The 18,757-nt window shown below is 54.6% G+C and overlaps 2 protein-coding genes across 3 annotated transcripts; one reads left to right on the top strand and one right to left on the bottom strand.

Moving 5' to 3' along the window:
* Positions 1–752: 752 nt before the first annotated feature.
* On the bottom strand, positions 753–6,207 carry HES4 (hes family bHLH transcription factor 4). The gene is made up of 5 exons (XM_049110447.1): positions 5,907–6,207; positions 5,725–5,820; positions 5,535–5,622; positions 4,650–5,433; positions 753–1,983 (listed from the first exon to the last, which is right to left on the bottom strand). The coding sequence occupies exons 1-4, from the start codon at positions 6,012–6,014 to the stop codon at positions 5,048–5,050; spliced, it is 678 nt and encodes a 225-aa protein (XP_048966404.1). The 5' UTR covers positions 6,015–6,207; the 3' UTR covers positions 753–1,983; positions 4,650–5,047.
* A 399-nt stretch (positions 6,208–6,606) lies between these two features.
* On the top strand, positions 6,607–16,511 carry ISG15 (ISG15 ubiquitin like modifier). 2 transcript variants are annotated; one of them, XM_049110448.1, is made up of 4 exons: positions 6,607–6,905; positions 10,126–10,245; positions 15,322–15,514; positions 15,951–16,511. In XM_049110448.1, exons 3-4 carry the CDS (start codon positions 15,494–15,496, stop codon positions 16,452–16,454), a joined length of 525 nt encoding a protein of 174 aa, XP_048966405.1. In that variant the 5' UTR covers positions 6,607–6,905; positions 10,126–10,245; positions 15,322–15,493; the 3' UTR covers positions 16,455–16,511. The 2 variants fall into 2 exon arrangements, with proteins under 2 accessions (XP_048966405.1, XP_035571806.1); XM_035715913.2 differs by lacking the exon at positions 6,607–6,905 and adding an exon at positions 9,208–10,047.
* The last annotated feature ends 2,246 nt before the right edge of the window (positions 16,512–18,757 follow it).

Consider the following 18,757-nt stretch of genomic DNA (forward strand, 5'->3'; position numbering starts at 1 on the left):
GGCATTGGGACTCCTCACTCCACACTGTAGAGGCCCAGGTGTTGAACCCAAAACCCTCAGGTGGATGTTGGGGTCTGGTGGGACACCAGGAGGAGACACCTTTGAGGTAGCAGCAGACATGTACTTTTTGATAAGCATGGTTACCAGGCTGCATTAAGAGTTGATGCACCCCATCAGGGAGCAGGGCAGTGTGGCCCAGGAGTTTCAGTGTCTCTGCTATGGATGACAGGGCCAGGTGAGGCCAGGCCCACCCACAGTAGTGGTACTATGGCTCTCGGCAGGAAGCTTCTCTCACACCTGTTCTTGTTGGAAACCTGGAGCCCGTGACTCCACAACCCCATGCTCTGATCCAGGGTGCCCTATCAGTTACTGCCACAGAAATGACCCCTGGCTCTGCCTGGGTCCCTCAGGGGTGGACCTGGACTGTGACTGGTCAGCACCATGGCAGGGCCCTAGACTAGGGTCTGTAGTCCCTGCAACTATTATCATAAACAGAGAGTGGATGGGCCTGACTTTGACCTGGAAGCAGTTTCCTAGCAAGCCCCAAGAGTCCAGTCCTACCCCCACCCAACCTCTTCTACAACCCCGTTGTTAGGTGGGCAGGTGGGGGTGACTGTTGGGTGACTGTGGGTACACAGTTGTTTATTGCTATTGTTATTTAAGTTTTACATACAACTTATTTATTGCTGCATAGCAAATTAATCTACAGTTTAGCAGCTTAAAATGACAAGCATTTATCATCTCACACAGTTTCTTTTTTTTTTAATTTTTATTTATTTATGATAGTCACATGAGAGAGAGAGAGAGAGAGAGAGAGGCAGAGGGAGAAGCAGGCTCCATGCACCGGGAGCCTGACGTGGGATTCGATCCCAGGTCTCCAGGATCACCCCCTGGGCCAAAGGCAGGCGCTAAACCACTGCGCCACCCAGGGATCCCCCATCTCACACAGTTTCTGAGAGAGAAATTCAGGAGCTGCTCAGCTGGGTGGTTCTGGCTCGATTTCTCCTGAAGTTGCTGTCAAGATGTTGACAGTGGCTGGGGTCTCCTCCAAAGGCTCAAGGAGTTGGAGAATCTACTTCTAAACTCACTCTCACTCAGGTCCACACTCAGTTGGCCTCTTCATAGTCAAGGACAGCTGGCCTCCCCCAGAGTGAATGATGTGACAGAAAGAGACAGAATAAGATGGACTTGCAAACTAACATTAAAGAGACATCACATGGCTTCTGCAGGGCCCTATTGATCATGTGAGTCAACCTCTCAACACATCCACAAGCCTACAAACCAGGAGGGGGATTGCTGGTGGCCTTCTAGGAAGCTGCCAACCCCAGGGCCTATTTTCTTGCCCATAGTACATCCCAGGATAGATCTAGTCCCTAGGGCTCTAGGAAGCTGAGACAGAGCAGCCAGGCACAGCTGTGGGATCCTGTAGGCTCAACTTCCTGCCCTGGAAAGCTTGCCAGGTGATGGGAAGAGGCTGCTGGGGCCTGGAGATAATCAGGGGACCACTGATTTGGTGGGGGGAACTAAGGCCTCACCTCTCAGAAGCCAGGGCTCAAACAGCCCTGCCCCTCCACCACTCCAAATTTCCAACTGACTGCAGTTTCATGGGCCAACTTCTGTCACCACAGAGACTGATTCTTTCTCTAAATTTCAAACCCCCATGATTTGCTGTCATTGTTTGGTCCCAAGCCCTGGCCCCACAGGCAGATGGGACCCAGACACACAAGGCTCCCACACCCACAGAGGCAGGCAGTACTGCTGACCATGCACATGAATTTAGCAAACATTTACCCACTCTCCGACTGCCAGGAACTGGGCTGGAAGGAGACCCCACGTATTGAATGAGACTCCACCTACTGGTGGAGGGGAAATGATGGGCAGGCCTTCTAGCCTTCTTCTCCTCAGGAGGAGGTCCTGATTCCTCCCCCACCCCCACTACAGAGCCTGGGGAAGGTGCTTCATTTATTATTCAGCAGGAAATGTCTGCAAGACAAAAGCCAAGATAAAAATAGCTGGGTGGGTGGGTGGGTGGGAGGTCAGGGATAGGGGAGTAACCAGAAGCCCATCTAGGGGCAGTGAAGGGGGTAGGTGGGTAGGAAATGGGTGGAAGAGCGGGAGGGTAGAAAGGAGAACCCCTGGTGTGAGGGCAATTACTCTACATATTAGGCCCTAACTCCCCCCACTGAGGCCTGTACAAAAGCACTTGAGGAGGTCTGCTGGATTGGGCAGGTGTCCAGGCTGAGTGTGGGTCAGGGTGGGGGCCCTTCCACAGCTGGAGGCAAGAAGTGGCCTGGGGAGGAAGCCAGCTTCAGCTTGAGCTGTGTGTCCTTAGACCTCTCTGATGGAAGCAAGATCGACACCGTTCTCAGTCTTAAAAAAGAAGGAAATCTTGCCATTTATAACAACATGGATAGACCTAGAAGATATTACACTAAGTGAAATAATAATTCAGACGGAAAAAGATAAATACTGTATGTTTTTACTTAATATGTGGAATCTATAAAACAAGACAAATGAACAAACAAAAAATAGAGTCTTGGGGTGCGTGGCTGACTTAGTCGGTTGAGCATACAATCCCTGATCTTGGAGTTGTGAGCTCAAGCCCCATGCTGGATGTAGAGTTTACTTAAAAATAAAATCTTTAAAAAAATACTCCTAAATACAGAAAACAAACTGGTGGTTCTCAGAGGAAAGGTGAAGGGGGGGTGGTGGTGGTGGGTGAAACAGGCAAAAGGGAATTAGGAGGTAGAAACTTCCTGGTATATAATAAATAAGTCACAAAGATGAGAAATAGGGTATATGGTCAGTAATACAATAACTTTGTGCCCTAACAGATGGTGACTACTCATGGTGATGAGCACTGTCTAATGTACGCAACGGTCGAATCACTACCTTGTACACCTGAAATCAATACAACACTGTATGTCAACTATACTTCAAAAACTCTCCCAAACCTCCAGACTCTGACTTTCATTTAATCAATCAGGTCACTATGAACTTAAGTGTCCCAAGCAGGTGCTAGGAACAAAGGGAGTGACACAGATACGGCCTTAGCCTCTGGAGCCCACAGTGGCTGCCTCCAGGGGGAGAGTAAGGAGACAGCACCAGCAGGGAGGCTGATTCAAAAGGACAGAGCACCGGGGAGCTTGCCTGTCTGTGGGACTGTGTGTGGTCCCCCACAGAGCCTGAGAGGTCCTTGAGGGTCCTCATGGCACAGCTCCCTTTGGCCACAGTGTTGAGAGGATCAGAAGTAGGAAGTAAGAGGTATGGGTGGGTGGGGGCCAGGAGGCCAAGTTCCTGCTGCCCTCTCATGGGAGTAATGAGAGCATGATGGCCCAAGTTCCAGGTGATTTCCCCAGGTGGCCACACAGGTAGGAAGATCCCTCTTTTTCCTGCAGGATGTGAGGGGCCCACTTTGTACAGACCCTAACCACCCCCCTAATCACCCATCAGGCTTCACATCCCAAAGTGCCACACCCCTCCCCCAAGCTTCTGCCCTGAGACCCTCAGCAGCTCTCCTCCCTCAACCAAACTGAGCTTCCAGCTTCAGCAATGGACCCTGTGCTGGTCTCCTGCCCAAGAGAGCTTTCTAGGCCTAATCAACTATTCCTCCTGGACAGTCCTGCTAGTGCCACAGCTCTGAAGAAGGAGAGACTACTCTGAAGCTCCCCTAGGGCCAGGATCACTGAGTGTATAAAAGTCCAAGGATATAGTACCTGGCCCAGCAACTGCCACCATTTAGGACCACTGACCAAGGCCCTGGACTCTTGGGAAGATGGGCAAGGAGATCAGAGGGCCAAGAGTGATGGCTTGGCAGGGACCTGGAGATCTCTGCCAGGTGAGCATGGCTAAATGCGGGAGGGCCCAGGTGAATCCTGCCTCTAACACAACCATGGAAGCCACTGGAGGAGAAGCTAACCTCTAGCAGTGACTCACCCTCTTTCTCCTTGATGGGCCCTGGCCAGGTAGGCAGCAGGCTACCATCTGATGAACTTAGCTGCAGTAGGGAAATGAATCTTGGCTCAACCTCTGATGGGCTCAGGGTGAGACACTCCAGTCTGAACTTGTATGACTCAGATCACCCCCTCATTGCAACTGGAGCATAGCTCCCAGCAGCAGCTGAGGGAGACCTGTGATCTGGGACAGTGACTCCAGGGCTGATGTCCAATGCTGCCCAGCACTACTGCCCGGGACTGTAGGGCTGACACACAGCAGGTGCTCAGGACAGAGGCATGCGCAGGACCACCCTCCAGTCTTTTCCCACTATCAAGGAGACCTCCCCTCCCAGGGTACACAGCAGGACTGGACTCTGGTGGGACAGTACCCCCACACACAAGCCCTGACATTAAGTGCTCTTGGCCAGTCTTGCCCCAGTTCCCTGTCCTCAGGACTCAGCCAGTCTCTCCTGCTGGCTTTTCCGTGCACATTGGCCTGGGGCAGGCTCAGTCCAGGCAGCTTTTTGTTGAACCATAAGAACAAAGTAGGAAGTGGACCAAGCCAGAACCAGTGCACCAAGCCAGAAGCTTCAGGCCGTGATCACCTCTCCCCACAGCTCAGCAGCCCAGAACAAGAAGTGACAATGTTTCCACCTTCTAAGGTCCACAGGAGTGAGAGTAGGGTAAAGTACTTTAAAACACAAACAAACCAACCTTGCCCAATGATGCCGCCAAGACTGCTTTCTGACATTGGGATACATTCCAGAAAATGTGATGACTAGTTGTCGTTTTCCTGGGCCTCCTCAGTGGCTTCTCACATTCCTAGTGCTTCCAGGAGGGTCGCTGGCTCCTCCACAGAGGCAGGCACATCGGCCAAGCCTTGGGGTAGAGGAAAGGCAGGGTACAGAGCCTGGGGGAAGGGCCACCCGCAGTCCTGCCCCAGAAGTCTGGCGCAAAGTAACCAGCAGAGCCCCAGAACTAAGGGCTGAAAGAAACGCCAGCCTAGAGTCTTCACAAAGAAAAGATCAAAGCTCCCTCCACGCGGCCTCTGGAAACAAATATTCTCAGGCACGCTCTCAGCAAGGGCCACGGCCCCAGAACCGTGTGCAGCCTCAGCGCAGCCAAGGCCTCCAGGGCGCGCCCCGGTTCTGCAGCCCCGCCCTAGGGACGGTGGGGGGCGTCCCGGTCAGGCCCGGCGGGAGCCGCAGCGCGAAGGCGTACCCGGGGCGCAGCAGGGGGAAGGGGCCGTCGAAAGCCGGGAGCGGCGGGCAAGCCGTGTAGACCTCGGGCGCGCGGGCCTCTGCAGCGGGGGGTGCCGGGGCGGGGCGGCGCGAGGGCCCCAACTGGCCCAGGCAGGCCGCCAGGTGGCCGAGCAGGCGAGAGCGCACTTCGGCCGGGACGCCCTCGCAGCCGGCCAAGAAGCGATTCACCTCCGCGAGACACTCGTTGAAGCCGGCGCGGTACTTGCCCAGGACCGCGGGGTCGGCGCTGAGCGCGGCTGCGGGGCGGCAGGGGACAGGCGGTCGGTTCCCGCCGCGGCGGTCCGGGGGGCGCCTCCCGGCCACCTCCTCCCACACGCCGCTGCTGCCCGCGCCTCACCTGTCACCTGCACTCGCCGCAGGCTCTGCAAGTGCCTCACGGTCATCTCCAGGATGTCTGCTTTCTCCAGCTTCGAATGGCGGGAGCTCTGGGGGGAGGGCGGTGGTGGGCGGCTTGCAAGCCAGTAGAGCGCCAAGACTTGCGGGTCCGCACCTCCGCCCCTCGACCTCCCCTCCCGACCCCGACTTACATCCTTCCTGAAAGCGTCCAGGATGAGGGTCTTGAGCTGCGCGAGGCTTTCGTTGATGCGCGCTCGGCGCCGCTTCTCCATGACCGGCTTGGAGGACTGTGGATCGGGCTGTGGCTGAGTCCCGCGTCCATCCGCCCCACCCCACGCCCCCACCCCCCCGCCCCGCCCCGCCGGGTCCCCACCTTTCGGTGCTCCGCCGCACTCCGGGGCTTATTCGGGGTTCGGCTAGCGCTGGCCGGCGCTCCTGCCAGCGGCGAGGCCCTCGGCTTCCCTGGGGTGTCCGCAGGCATGGTGCGCCTCCGGGGCCGGGCGGGGTGCGCCGCCGGCGGCGGCGGGCGGGCGCGCGGCGTCCCACGCTCCCCTCGCTCGGGTCTCAGGCTGCAGGCCCGCGCGCACACTTGCCAGCCGCTCGGCTATTTAAGGCAGCGCGGCCGCCGGCTGTGTGAACCGGGCTCGGCATTCTTTCCCACACTCTCACCAGCCAATGAGAGGCTGCGCTCCACCCGCCTGCCGCCCCCCCCGCCCCGGCCGCCGCCCCCGCCCAATGTCAGCCCCGCCCCGGCTCCCAGCCCAGCGATCCAGCGCGCGACAAAAGCCTCCAGCTGCGCGGGGATGAAGCGGGAAAATCGCCGCGCCCCCTCCTCCGCTGCCGCCGCTCGACCTGGGCGCCCGGACCGGGCCCCTTCCGACCGCTCCGGGCAGCGGACCTCCCTGGCGGGGCGGAGTCGCGAGGCGCTCCTTCAGGCCGAGCGAGGCCCGGGATGGGAGGAGGGCGCGGAGTTCGCGGAGGGCGGCGCGGGAAATCTGAAAGGAGAACGCGCCAGGGGAGGTGGGCCAGGCCCCGGAGGAGTAGGCGAGCCTCGGCCCACGCGCCTCTTCCGTTCTCCCTCGCCATCCCGGGTTCCCGTCCGGGGCCGAGGGGCTCTGAACAGCCTCACGGGACCCCCACTGCCTGCACACCTACCCCAGGCGTGTGACATGGTGAACGTGGCACACCGGACCCGGGGCAGGAGAGAGACCGGCTGGCTACAGTCTTGAGGCAGCCAGGGAGTCGCAGGACAAGTGCGTTATGGCATAGAACCGTTGAGGGTGATATTGCTGGACAGGTTGGAGTGATGTCACCAATCAGGCTGGAAGATGTCACTGGCCACCAGATAATGAGGCGATATCTCAGGCTGAAGGTCAGTGATCACACAAGCCAGATGAGGTAATGTCACCGGGCTGGTAATGTCACACTCTTTTAGATTACTCAACAGTAGGCTAAGCACCAGCGAAGGAGGGCTCACAAAAAAATGAGGAGCAACTCTTTTTTTTTTTTAATATATTTTTTCAATTTTTATTTATTTATGATAGTCACAGAGAGAAAGAGAGGCAGAGACACAGGCCGAGGGAGAAGCAGGCTCCATGCACCGGGAGCCCAATGTGGGATTCGATCCCGGGTCTCCAGGATCGCGCCCTGGGCCAAAGGCAGGCGCCAAACCGCTGCGCCACCCAGGGATCCCGAGGAGCAACTCTTAATATCTGTTTCTTTCAAAGTGGCACAGTGAGAGAAACAGGACTATGTTATTTTCCTGTTCGATATTGTTTTCATTTTGAATTAGGTTGCAGGGCCATAGTCTTTGCATACTAACAGTCCACAGTCCACTGTCGCCTGGCAGCAGTGTGGTTTCCCATAGACGTTTCCGGAGTCCCACAGTGGGGCTGGCCAGGTGCTGGGGCTTCTAATCTGGTGCTGGAGGAATTGCCGAGCAAAATAATCATTCCGTTGTAAGCGATGGAAAGAAATGGATCGGCTGCTGGGAGAGAGGAAACCCTTCTTTTGACTGGGTGGTGGGGAAGTCTCCTCTGAGATGGAATCCTCTAGGGAGACGGCAGCTCTGCAGAGCCTCAGGGGGAGGGCATGGCGCCCCCAGGATGGGGAAGGGACCCCAGGGGCTGAGGGAGGAGGGGAAGGGACAGGCAGAGGCACGGGGACCTGGAGGCTTTGGGCCCCGGGAGGGCTGTGGGAGAGCCTGGGGCGGGGGGAGCTTTTCTGAGCAATGGAGTGAGCCGATGGCGAGCCTGGAAGGGTCAGGTCAGGTCAGCTCGACTGCTGTGGGTCTCCATAGTGAGTGTCCACGGCTGGCCCTTGCCCCAACACCCATTTCCGGGTCCCACTCTGGGCCCCCATCCAGAAGCCACTTTTCCTTTCCGAGGGTGACTGTAGTCTAGGGTCAAGCAAAGTCCTTGCCTGCCCTCCACCGATGCCCTCGCCCTGCCCCGCTCCGCTGCCTGCCTGCGATCGCTTCTGCACAGGCACCTAGATGAGGCTACCGGTTCCCCTTTCCCGCCCAGAGGAGCGTACGGGAGTGGAGGGGGCGTTGGAAAGCCGTTGGGGTCAGGCAGGAATCTGAAGAGCTGCCACCGGAGCCCAAAAAGCCCTGGGAGCGCTTTTCGGCGGGGCGCAAGCTGGAACCAGTCCTGCAGTCTAGGAGGTCGCAGGGATTGCAGAGGCCGGGAGCCCGCGAGCGCCCCCAGTGGCCACCGGCGCCTCCTCCTCCTCTTGGGAGTGGTCGGGGCGCAGCCGCTTGGCCAGGTGGGTTCTGGCAGGCGGCCAGACTGGAAGGAGAGGCCTGGCAGCGACGTTCTTGCCCATTCTTTCCCTCACTAGTTGTTAGATGGGCTGATTTACCTTCCTGTACCTGCTTCCTCATCTGTAAAATGGGTCACCTTTCTATTTATCCTAGGATTATTGGTAAGATAAATGAGAGCCTACTTTAAAGGTACCCAGCATGCAGTGAGAAAGGGGGATGTGTCAGCTGCCCTGCAACTGCCCCAGAGAAGCAGGTGGGAACAGAGGGAAGATATGCCTCCCAATGCTCTCCACACTCTGAGCACCTCCTCGGCTCATCCTCAGAGGCCTGCCAGAGAAGGAAAGAAGCCCTCCACCCAGGGTGTCCAGGGGCCTGTATCTTGGCCTTCCCAGCAAGGAGCCCTCTCTAGGCCAGAGCATGGTATGCTTTCCCAATGTCCTCATCACCTACATCCCCATTATCTGTCTGGTCATGACCCTCTAGGCCCTTGTCCCACAGACTGCCTCTGTAAGGAAGCACCAGCTGGCCTCATGGACTGGCCACAAGGAGAGGTCCCATGGAAAGGCCTTGTGTAGGTGTCACAGCCAGCAGCCCAGTGGTCAGTCTCAGCTGCCAAACACATGAGCGAAATACCTCCAAATGATCCCAACCTGAAGTTGCCATGCCACCTATTTCACATCTGATCAGCTGCCCCTGTGTGCTCTGTTCCAATTCTTGGTTCCCAGAGTAGGACAGTTGTTTACTATGACATTTCAGGGTCAGTTGTTTCAGAGCAGTAGTAACTGGACTACCTGGGATGAACCAAGGCCTAAACCCAGGACAGTGGCTTTTTCCACCCACTCCTCCTTCCCTGTCCTTATTCCTTATTTTCTCCTGCATTTACAGGGCCTTTGAACCCTGGCTTTCTGTCTGATGAATGCTTCTTGGAAGCCATCAAAGGCCAGCTGTCTGTTTTCCTGGACCCAGGCCTGAGTGGGCCACACCCCAGATGGCTGATGGTTCAGGGGACGTCCGCAGGGCCCACTGATGGCCAGAGGGTGGGGAGCAAAGCAGGAAAGTCAGTGGGGGAGTTTGTGAGGAAAGATGGAGATATCTTCTAGGCCAGACAGGGGGCTCTAGCCTTATGGGGGAGGAGGTCTCACATCGGCCACCATAACAGCATTCCCTATGACAACATTCAGCCAGTGTCACTTGAGAGCCTGTAAAATGCTGTTTGTGTGCATCCTGCCTCCCAACCTCTGACAGGAAGATGGCACCTGCATTTACACCCTGCCCCTCACATTCCTTTGGCACATGGATTCCAGAACATAGGAGATACCATAGGCCACCATCTGCTCCTGTCTTCCCATGTACCCTCCTTAGAGTCTGCTACCTCCTCTCCTGCCAAGAGGCAGCAGCCCATCGACTCAGGCAACTGGGGCCAGAGCTGTCAAGTGACTAAGCTAGGACTGTTGTTGGTTCTCTGCTGCAAAGTGGGAGCTGGGGGCTGAGTCACTGTTTGCCAGAATCCAGCAAGTGACAAAGGTCAGGGCTGATGGATCCAGGATGCAAGATATCAACGAGGGAAACAAATACCCAGGACCCAGGCAGAGGCCAGGAGCACAGCTTGCTGATGATGAGGTTTCAGGTTCCAGGATGGTCCTCATCTTCTTGGCCAAAGGGGCATCTTCCACCCTTACAGGCCATGGAACTGACACACTTTCCCTCAGCTACCTGAAGAGTGGGCAGGGCACCCCCCGCCCAACACATGGTGAGTGATAGCATCTTCCCCATGGTCTGGGCGTTATTAATATCTTTCTCCAAAATCTGAGTGTTGACACCTTTCCAGATCCGGGAAGTCATATCTCTCCACCTTGGGAAGCGGTGAAATTTCTCCCAACCCCTGTCTGTGTGGGATGGCTCCTAGGGGTGCTGCTCCCTCTTCTTGGACCACTACACCTGGAGAGAGGTGAGCTTCCTTGCCCTTCCTCTGTGTAACTTCCAGACCACTCTCTTCTCTACCACAAAAGCCCCAGCTGTCAACCTTGTATCATCACATCTCACCTTGCTGAAGTTGTCTCTGCCCCTGGGGCTTCTCTCAATCCCTTTGTGTTTTGTTTCGTTTTGTTTTGTTTTTTTAAGATTCTGTTTATTTATTCATGGAGACACAGAGAGGCAGAGACACAGGCAGAGGGAGAAGCAGTCTCCGCTCAGGGAACCTGATGCAGGACTCGATCCTGGGACTCCAGGATCACGCCCTGGACCAAGGGCAGGCGTTCAACCGCTGAGGCACCCAGGTGTCCCCCCTATGTGTTTTATTCCCGATCCTCTGTCACTTTCCCCAAGCACTCCTGCCACGGTTCTTGGTAATTTCAAAATCCACAAAGATGATTCTCCAACCTTCTGGACGTCCTCCCCTTCAGCAGTCCTTTTACCTCCCCACTTGGCCCCTCACTTCCCTGGCCAGGGTCCTTCTCCTGAATGCAACCCTTCCCCGGGCTAACCTCAAGCATCACATTCCCTGCTGACTTCACAGCCTCACAGTTCGTGTCTCCCACTCTCCTTCAGCCCTGCTAAGATTGGCAGTCCCTGGATAAGACCCAGGCTGGTGCTTCCTCATCCCCTGACATCCTTTCCCCTCTGTATCAAGAGAACCTTATCTGGCCAGCCATGGGGCCTGCTCCCTAACCCTTGCTCCCTCCTGCTTCATCATATTCTTTAGGCCAAACCACCGCCTGGGTTAAATCCCAGCTATCTTTGTGGCTTCATAGTCCTCTGCCTGTTCCTTTGCACAGTTGTAGGATCTGGGTGGTGCTGTGGCTTCCTTGGGGCCTTCCTCATGCACCTGCTGTCAGTTGTCCACTGGCCTGCCAGGAGGGAAGTGGCACCACATATGGACACTAGAGTTGCGGTCTCCGGACTTCTGGCTCTCTGCCACGTGGCCCCATCCTGCCCAAGCTGGACCAGCTTCCTCATCTGGCTTGGTTAACATTTCAGAAGGGTGAAGTGGACACTCGGGGTCTCTTGAGGCCTGAGCTCCAGAACTCACACAGTGAAACTTCTGAGACATTGCATCAGCTGAAACAAGACCAGCCAGATTCAAGAATAACATGCCGTGGCCATGTTTCTCTGTCAGTCACATGAACCTTCTGACATCCTGCAGCTGCATGTGGCCAGAGATGCTCCAAACCACTGATCATCCTTGCCTTGCATTCTGGACCATGAGCCTCAGGTGGCCCTGATGCTGCCCAGGCACCTCACATCCCCTGGCCACTCCCCAATGTGCTCTTAGCACACTGGTGGTCCTCCTTGGGCCCACAGTGCCTCTCCCCTATCCTGGTCTCACCTGACATGAAGCCAAGGATGTAGAGGCCTGCAGAACATAATGTCCCCTGGTTGAGCCCCTGTGCTCTGCACTAGGCAGGTAGCTGGCACCCTCCCCTCTCTCTGCATCCTCAGTTTCTCCCTGTGAGTCTGTTCCCATTATGCCGCTTATGTTAGAAAAGCACAACACAACACCAACTTATCAGGTCCCCACTTCACTCTCCACCTACTGCTGCTTCTCTATGGCGAAGCTCCTGGGACAACCATCTACCGTGTGAATCCAGTTCCTCTCCTCTGCTTTCTCAAACTCTCTCAGTCTGCCCCAAGACTGTGGAGACCAAGCTCGGCAAGGTCACCAGGATGTCCCTGCGGCTGATCCAGTAGTGACTAGGGTGGCTACACATCCCTCTCTGGCTTCTTAGCCATATCAACCCCTGATTGCCCTCCGCCTCACTGCCACTCCTTCTGCCTTTCTGATTTCTGCATGACTCCTTACCCTCTCTGTACCCACTCCCTTGCATGCCTCACACAGTCTCCTGCTAATGACATCCCAAATGGTAACCCCAGCCTGGACTTATCCATGAACCGCAGGCCATATCCCTCACCGGATTTTAAATCTAACAGACATTTCAGGTGCAATATGTCTATAACCAAGTTCCTGAGTCCTATAGTATTGGGTTTTGACTGTGGATCTCAGTTTCACACCCACCCTGGAGTCTTCCCCTCCCTCCCACCACCAGGAGGTCCTGACCACAGAGGCATGAGTAGGGTTGGCCAACCTCCCTCTGGACCACTTTTGTCCCACCTCTACCCTCTATAGCCCTAGCCTCTTCTCTGCTGCCCAACCTCCTGCCCCACTGTAGTGTCCCCATGTTCTCCTATGACTTTCCCCCCTCTGACACCTGGTGAACAAGTTGTTATACTAACTTTTCTGTTTAGACAAATGGGGCAGTCTCTGCCTGGTGTCTGGGCCTGACTGAAGCCCCTTGCCTCCCCTACATCTTTCTTGGACTCCTCAGACCAGCATTCTGCTGCCACCCTTGACACTAGGAGTCCACTCTCCACCCTGGCCTATCAGGCCCTACTACAGCTCTAGCTCCCTGATATATCCAATACCTCTCCTGCCACTGACTCCACACCAACACCACATTTTCTCTGGATTTTCAGAGAAACTCCTAATTGATCTCCAGCTCCCTTCCTGACCTGAGGTCTTCTACTTCATGCAACTGTCCTGATGATCCTGTTAGGCCTGAGCAAAATCAGGTCAGCCCCTCCTGGGGGAATGCATAGTGTCTCCAGTGGCCATCTCCATGCCCTGCTTCTCTGCATCCACTCATCAGCCTTACTGCCTCCCGCATGTGTAGACACACTCCTGCCCCAGGGTTTTGCAGCACCCTGGCCTCTGCCTGGGATTCTTTAGGACTTACATCCCCCTTTTCTGCTCTTTTCTTCTTTGTACTTATCCCTGGCAACATATGCCTTTCTTTTTTTTTTTTTTTTTGGTTTAGACTTTATTTTTAAGTAATCTTTATACCCAACATGGGGCTCAAACTTACAACCCTGAGATTGAGAGTTGCACGCTATACCAATTGAGCCAGCTGGGCACCCTGCAACACATGACTTCTGTACCTACTTATACCACCCAATGTCTGTCCACTACACTAGAATGTGAACTCCATTTTGTCCAGGAGTAGTACCTGGCACAAAGTGTGTACTCTGTAAAGACATGTTAGCCAAATGAATGAATAACAAAGATGGCACCTCTCCAATATCCAGATAATGATACCATCTTTTCCCAAAATCAATGGTGACAGCATCCTACCAAGATCTGAGCAATGGAGGCATATATTCCAATATCTCATATCAAAATATGATTTTCAAGGCAAAAAAACATGACTTCCAAAAAAATGCAGAGTGAGCACATGTCGAGTGTTTTGTTTAGCTCACCAATGGGAAAACCAGCAGGTTCCAAGAGGCTTTGAGGGAGTACAGGTCAGATGCCATATGAGGCAGCAAGATCATGTTTCTCCAGGATAGAAGTCCTCTACGTCTGGTAGGATGGAGGTATGTTTATGATATACTGTTTTGAATGAAGCAGGTTACAAAATGGTAAGAGTAGGATGAGTTAATTTCTTTGGCTTTGTTTTTATTGAGGTAAAATTCATATAACAAAAATTTAACCATTTTAAAGTACATAACTCAGAGTCAGTATATTTACAACATTGTGCAACCATTACCTCTATCTAGTTCTAAGACATTGTATCACCCTCAAAGGAGGCCTCATATTCATAAAGCAATCATTCCCTGGCAATCAATACTGGACTCTATGGGTTTGCCTATTGTGGATATCTCATATAAATAGAATCATATGATATATGTGGCCTTTTGTGTCTGGCTTATTTCACTTAACATAATGTTTTCAGGATTCATTCATGTGGTAGCAGGTATTAGTACTTCATCCCTTTTTATGGCTCAATAATATTCCATCATAAGAGTGTATCATATTTTGTTTATGCATCCATCTGTTGATGGACTTGGTTGTTTCCACAATTTCTATTTTTTTTCTGTTGTAAATAGTGCTGCTATGAACATTTGGGTACAAGTACTTCTCTGAACACCTGTGTTCAATTCTTTTCAACATATACCCAGGAATGGAATTGCTGGGTCATGTGAAAATCCTGTTTAACTTTTTGAGGAGTGACTACACTGTTTTCCACAGTAGCTGCACCATTTTTACATTACCATCAGCAATGTATGAAGGTTCCAATTTCTTTACATCCTCATCAACACTCGTTATTGTTTTTTTTGAATTATTATTTTATATTATACTAATATATTATTATAGTCATGCTATAATAATAAGTGTGACATAGTATCTCATTGTGATTTTGATCTAAGTTTCTCTAATGACATTTCCCTAAGGACTAATGATGTTGAGCATCTTTTCATGTGTATTTATGTATTTTCTACAGAGAAAGATCTATTCAAACACTCGCCCAATTAAAAAAAAAAAGATTTATTTATCTGTTTATTTGAGAGAAAGAGAGAGCAGGGGAGAGGCAGAGAGAAACCTGAGCAGACTCCAGGCTGAGTGCAAAGCCTGACATGGGGCTCAATCTCACAACCCTGAGATCATGACCTGAGCCAAAACAGAGTTGGCCACTTAACCAACTCTGCCACCCAGGTGCCCCCATTTGCCCAATTTTTTATTGAATTGTTTATATTTTTTATAGTTCAGTTCTAAGAGTTCTTTATATGTTATGGACACCAGATCCTTATCTGACTTATGATTTGCAAATATTTTCTTCCATTTTGAGAAAAGCCTTTTCACTTTCTGGATAGTGTTCATGAATTCATTTTTATAGAAAATAAGAGATATATTTCTTTCATTAAACCAACAAACAAAAAACAATCTGAAGAAATACCATCCTAAACCAATGGTGATAATCTCTGGGTAGTTTGGATTGTCACTTGTTTGTTATTTCTGAATTAATTGCAGCAATGTTTTCCAAACTTACTAATTTTGCAAATTGGTAAATGGAAAGTGAATGTTTCCAGTCATTAGTTTCTGTTATGACTTCCGTGTAGCTTGTAAAGAACCTGAAGTGCTAGACACTTACGGGGGTTTCTGAATGAACACAGGGTGAGAGCATTGTCCTGAGTCTCTGGGCAGGTGGGTAATCCCAGGTCTTTATTACTGTTTTGTTTCTGCTACTCACAGGAGCATTCCCTGGGAAAAGGAAACTGAAACCGAAGCTAAATTCAGCCAATGGTCAGGCTCTCTCCCCAACACTGCCCTCTGACGTGAACAGCTCAGGTTCATAAAAGGGCTGAACAGGAGAGTAGCTGCAAGCTGAGAGGCAGCCAATCCATCTGTGCCCCTGGAGGACTTGATGCTGGAGCCTACAGCCATGGTAAGGGGTGTTTGACAGGCGGGGGGCAGGTGGGCTCTGTACCAGGCTCTTTTCCTATCTTACTGCTAGGGTCTTCCAAGGGTGGAGCCAGGCAAGTGGAGGTGCTCAGAGCTCCCCCAGGTCCCTAAGCATGAGGGGAGGGGCAGGGCCGCTTCTGAGATTGAGGTCTGGGTCTGGGAAAATGTGTTTTGCCAGTGTTGAATTCTGAGATCCCTTGGCATTGGCACAGGAAGGCATCTTAGTGGGCTGAGGAGGTGAGGTGATGGTCCTGGGGGATGGGCCTTTCTTCTGGAAATGCTCCCTGCTTCCCTCTAGTGCCTGGGGTTCCTTTCCTGGTGGGTGGGGAGGAGAGCACAGCTTTCCCTGTGGCCAATGATCTGCATGTAGAGGCTCCAGGACTGATGGTGAGGTTTATGAGTCTGTGTGATGCCCACAGGCTGGGAACCTGACTGTGAAGATGCTGGGAGGTGAGGAGTTCCTGGTGCCCCTGAGGGACTCTATGCTGGCATCAGAGCTGAAGCAGCAGATAGCCCTGAAAACTGGCGTGCCTGCGTTCCAACAGCGCCTAGCTACCCACCCGGCTGGCACAGTGCTGCAGGATGGGATCTCCCTCATCAGGCAGGGCCTGTGTCCTGGCAGCACAGTCCTGCTGGTGGTGAAGAACTGTAATGACCCCCTGAGCATCCTGGTGAGAAACAATAAGGGTCGCAGTATCGCCTACGAGGTCTGGCTGACACAGACTGTGGCTGAGCTCAAGCAGCAAGTGTGCCAGCAGGAGCACGTGCAGGCTGACCTGTTCTGGCTGACTTTTGAAGGGAAGCCCATGGAGGACAAGCACCAGCTGGGGGAGTATGGTCTCACACCCCAGTGCACTGTGTTCATGAATTTACGCCTGCGGGGTGGTGGTGGGAATTGGGCAGGACCAGGAGGGCAGTGCTGAGAGCCACCCACCCAAGTCCTTGACCAAGTATGGGTAATAAAAGTTGACAAAATTAAATGGCTCCTTCTGCTTGGTCCTTCCCCCAGCATCCCTCACTTCTGCATCCCTGCTGATGTGGACAGGGAGGGACAGAGGAGGAAGTGGGATAAGGAGACCCAGGGACGCTGGGTGGTCAGTAGGCTGGGGTTGCCAAGTTAAGGGACAAGACTAGTGAGATCAAAATAGAGATCTACTCCCATCCACACCTTGGACAAATTGAAGATGTCCCCACACCTTCGGGAAGTTAACTTCTAGAGAAAGAAAAGAGACACATCTGCTGGAGCCCACCTCTATCTCCAGATTGAGCCAGAATCAGCCTTTGCACAACTGGTTCCCATTCCCTACATCTGGGTCAGCAGACAGTATGGTGGGGTGGGGGGAGGTGTGGTCAGGTTCCTGCTGGGACCAGCACCCCTGGAAATGGTGAGAGGGTGAGGCCCCAGAGCCTGCCTCGGTGGGCTGTGAAGCAGGCTCCTCCAAACCAGCCAGGGCCCTGGGGCCTCATGGCCCTCCAGGATCCATCAGCCTGCCCTGTCCAGTCTGCATTGGTTTAGGGAGGGGTACGGGCAGGGCCTTGAACACACACATCACTGTCCCACAAACTGCTAAACGGAGACTATTCTCCAGCAGATACACCTTCCTTCAGGGCTTTACTTAATGGAGAGGCCATGGCCAGCAGGAGAGGGGCCTCCCGGGATGAGGGGTTCCTCTAGTTCATACGGAAGAGCTTGTCCTAGGTGGGGGGCACCTATTTCCACATAGGTGGAAACACACCTGCTTCCACATAGAATGGTTCTTTCTATACCAATTCCCCAAGAACTCTACAGGAGCCAGATGGTGTCAGCCTTGGACACAGGCAAGATGGGGAGTGTGTGTGTGTGTGTGTGGGGGGGTGGACGCTCAGAACATACTTCTCTGAGGACACTCAGACTTCAGCTTTCAGACTGCAAGGGTAATTTGGCTGGAGGCCCAGAAGCCCCTTTCTGGTCTGTGGGGGTCTGTATCTAGGCCAAGGGACTTCTAGGTCTGGCTTATCTGTGACCAATATGTGTAGACAGGCAGCTGTGTGTGTGGGGGGGTGGGGTGCTCCCCTGATTCCAGTTTCATTTCCTGGGTCCCTACCCTCCCTTCTTTGTCATAAGACAAATTAGCCAGTGTGAGCATACACCCTTGGTGGCACCCTCCCACCAGGGCCTGGGGAGGTAGGGTCCTCCTCCAGAGGGGGGCTCTTCTGCCACTTACCCTCCATTGCTTCAGCGATCTGTGGCTGGCTCGGAGTTGAGGAGGTGTGCCGGCGACCCGGCCCTGGCGGGACAGAAGCGGTAGCCTCTCCCTTCCCTCCATCTCCAGCTAAGCTAGGCTCTCATTTGTACCCCCTGGATCTCGGTTTACCCGGGTTATCCAGGCCGGCAGGCTGGAGAGGCGCTCATCTCGGGGCTGAAGAGGGGGCGTGGCTGTCCGTGCGCCGCCGGCCCCACGTTGTCACCGCTGGCCTGTAGAGGGAGCCCTCCGCTCTGCAGTGAGGCCCCAGCTCGCCCGGGAACGGGAGGTGGGCGGGTCTGCGCTCCGTCCTGGCCAATCACCACGGCCCCCAGCCCACATTGGTCCTAGCCCGCCGGGGGCGCGGCCTGCGGGGGCCGCCTACTCGCCCGAACTGGCTGGGGGTCCCGCGCCCCGGCGAGTTTGCGGCCCCGGTTTTCCAAGAGGCTGTCGTGCCCCAGCGGGTTCCTCCCGCCAGGGGAGGGGCGCAGTCCCGCAGGGCCCGAGGGACGGCGGGGTCCCAGCACCCGGCAGCCCCTTCCCGCGGCTCTGGCCACGGCACAGCCTGGAGCCCCTTGGAAGTCCCGTCACGTCGCCTCCAGATTATGCATTAACCCGATTGCAGCCGCATTTCCTGGGCGGGGGCGCGGGGTGGGGGAGAGACGTCCGCGCGGGAGGGGGAGGGGAGTCAGTGGGGGCGCGCCGCAGAAGAGAGCACCCCCCACCCCCCGGGTCCGCCCACCCGCCCGCTCGGTCCGCCCTCCGCCCTGCGAGTCCCACCACCCACCTTGGCCCGACCCAGTCCGGCCCCCTCCCTCCCACCAGCCGGGCCTCCGCCCGGCGCCGCCGTCCCGGCGCTTTGTTCGCGGCCGGCGCGGGTCGCAGGGCGCCGGGCGGGCCGGGGACCGGCGCGGGCTGGGTAGCTGGATTGGGGGGAGGTGGGGAGGCGGGGAGGGGGCGGGGCTGCCCCGGGTCCCGCCCCCGCGCCGCCCGCGCTCCCACCG

The sequence above is a fragment of the Canis lupus genome, chromosome 5, assembly GCF_003254725.2.
Source record: "Canis lupus dingo isolate Sandy chromosome 5, ASM325472v2, whole genome shotgun sequence".
In the NCBI taxonomy this organism is placed as follows: domain Eukaryota; kingdom Metazoa; phylum Chordata; class Mammalia; order Carnivora; family Canidae; genus Canis; species Canis lupus.

Coding starts and splice junctions, on each gene's coding strand:
- HES4 (XM_049110447.1), bottom strand. CDS start 6,014: ATGCCTGCGGACACCCCAGGGAAGCCGAGGGCCTCGCCGCTGGCAGGA. Junction 5,821..5,906: donor GTGCGGCGGAGCACCGAAAG/GTGGGGACCCGG, acceptor CCCGATCCACAG/TCCTCCAAGCCGGTCATGGA. Junction 5,434..5,534: donor GCGGCGAGTGCAGGTGACAG/GTGAGGCGCGGG, acceptor GCCGCCCCGCAG/CCGCGCTCAGCGCCGACCCC.
- ISG15 (XM_049110448.1), top strand. CDS start 15,494: ATGCTGGAGCCTACAGCCATG. Junction 15,515..15,950: donor TGCTGGAGCCTACAGCCATG/GTAAGGGGTGTT, acceptor TGATGCCCACAG/GCTGGGAACCTGACTGTGAA.